The 2,136-nt window shown below is 34.0% G+C and overlaps 1 protein-coding gene across 1 annotated transcript; it reads left to right on the forward strand.

The window, feature by feature from the left end:
* Window positions 1-245: 245 nt before the first annotated feature.
* Window positions 246-1,791, forward strand: LOC112693971 (tigger transposable element-derived protein 6-like). The gene is made up of 3 exons (XM_025569266.1): window positions 246-612; window positions 724-1,400; window positions 1,456-1,791. The coding sequence occupies exons 1-3, from the start codon at window positions 246-248 to the stop codon at window positions 1,789-1,791; spliced, it is 1,380 nt and encodes a 459-aa protein (XP_025425051.1).
* Window positions 1,792-2,136: the final 345 nt, after the last annotated feature.

Here is a 2,136-nt window from a genome sequence, read left to right on the forward strand (position 1 = left end):
TTTAAAACTCATCTTCTAGTAAGTTTATAATGAATTTATTATTATTCAAAATACACAGCAACTCATTATCAGACATGTTGGTACCGTTTTACGTCAACCTTCGATAGACATCGGCGTGCTACTGACGAAATTTAGAACATAGTACCTACGATCGGTCGCGCATTGAACACCAGTCGGTCATCAGCGACCGAAAATTATAACTGGTCGCGGCGACAGGTCGCGCATTGGACACCGTACCTTTAGCAATGCCACCTCCCGTGCCGCGTAAAGCTTTAAATTTGAAACAAAAGGTGGATATTATTCGTTTTAAAGACTCTAACGGAGGTTGGTCAATTCGTAAATTTGCCGACAAATTTGGCATTGGTAAAACGCAAGTGGCCGAAGTTTTAAAGAATAAAGAAAATATTTTACGTCGATACAACGAAAATTCCACAAACGAAAAATCTCGCCGATTCCAGAGGAACGGGCCAGCTGAATTGATTGATGAAATTGTTTTAGAGTGGTTTAACCGTGTAAGAAATAAAAATGTGCCTGTATCTGGACCAATCATTCAAGCAAAAGCTTTAGAAGTTGCCCGTGAAATCGAGTGTGATGATTTCAAAGCTTCCAATGGCTGGTTAGAGAACTTCAAGGTAAGGCATAATATAGTTTTTAAATCGATTTGCGGAGAATCAGCTTCTACAAATCTAACAATTGTTAATGAATGAAAATCGAAAATTTCAGAAATAGTGACAGGGTATGAGCCACAAAACATATTCAATGCTGATGAAACTGATCTGTTTTACCGAGCATTACCAGACAAAACGTTTTCTTACAAAGGGGAATCATGCTCTGGTGGAAAAATAGTTAAGGAACGTTTAACTGTTCTTCTATGTGTTAGTATGTCCGGAGAAAAACTTAAACAACTCGTCATTGGAAAAACTGTCAAACCAGGGTGTTTTAAAGGAATTGATGTTAGTAAACTGGCAGTAGAATGGAAGGCGAATAGTAAAGCATGGATGACTACTCATATAATGATAGACTGGCTTCAACGACTCGATCAGCAAATGAAAACTCAAAACAGAAAAATGTTATTGTTTCTTGACAATACGACATCACATGCACATCTGTCTTTGGACAACGTAACACTTTTTCCTCCAAATATAACATCAACTTCTCAACCTTTAGACCAAGGAATAATAAAAATTTTCAAAGTTTTTTACCGCAAGTTCGCACTACAACACGTTATTGCGATTCTGGAGGACGCTCAAAATGCACACGACCTAACAAAGCAAATTGATGTTTTAAAAGCGATGACATGGGTGAAAAAAGCGTGGACACAAATTTCTTCATTAACAATCACAAATTGTTTCAAAAAAACAGATTTTCCGTCCAGTGAACCTCCAGAAATCGAAAATGAAGTGAATGGGAATGAGTTAATTGAATGGAGTTAATGGAGCTTCTTCCGTTGCATAGAAACGACGATTTGCCACAAGAGGCAGTAATTTGTCTACAGAATGTAGATCAGATGATATAGCTATAATTTTAGATGACATTCGAACTGAATTAAATCCCGTAGAATCCGATGATGAGCAACAAGCTGATGACCAACTAGAATATTCTGAAATTAAGACGTTTGCAAATTATTCAGAAGCTCTTGAACAACTTATTCGTCTGAAAGAATTTTATTTAAATAAAGGCGATGAAAAGAGATTTTCATATGTGAGCGAATTAATTATCCATCACGAGTTGGAAATGACCAAATCGAAGTTCAAAAAACAAAGATCAATAGAATCATTTTTTAAGAAATAATTAATAAATTTATACAAATATATACATAATTGTACATATAATAAATAATTAAAATAATAATAATTATAATACATATTAATAAAGATTACACCTAATACATATTATAAAATATAAAACAATACAAATGTACGTAAAAATTGTAATTTTTAAAACATTGAAACCTGTCTACAACGGACACCTGTCTATAACGGACAATTATTTTGGTCCCGTGACTGTCCATTATATACAGGTTTCACTGTATTTCATACTTACACCATTTATTCATACAAGACAAATATTATTTGAAGAATAATACGATTACGTAAATTAACATTCATTGATAATAACTTTGAATTACATTAAGAC

Source organism: Sipha flava, unplaced genomic scaffold (genome assembly GCF_003268045.1).
Source record: "Sipha flava isolate LNK unplaced genomic scaffold, YSA_version1 121_pilon_pilon, whole genome shotgun sequence".
NCBI lineage: Eukaryota > Metazoa > Arthropoda > Insecta > Hemiptera > Aphididae > Sipha > Sipha flava.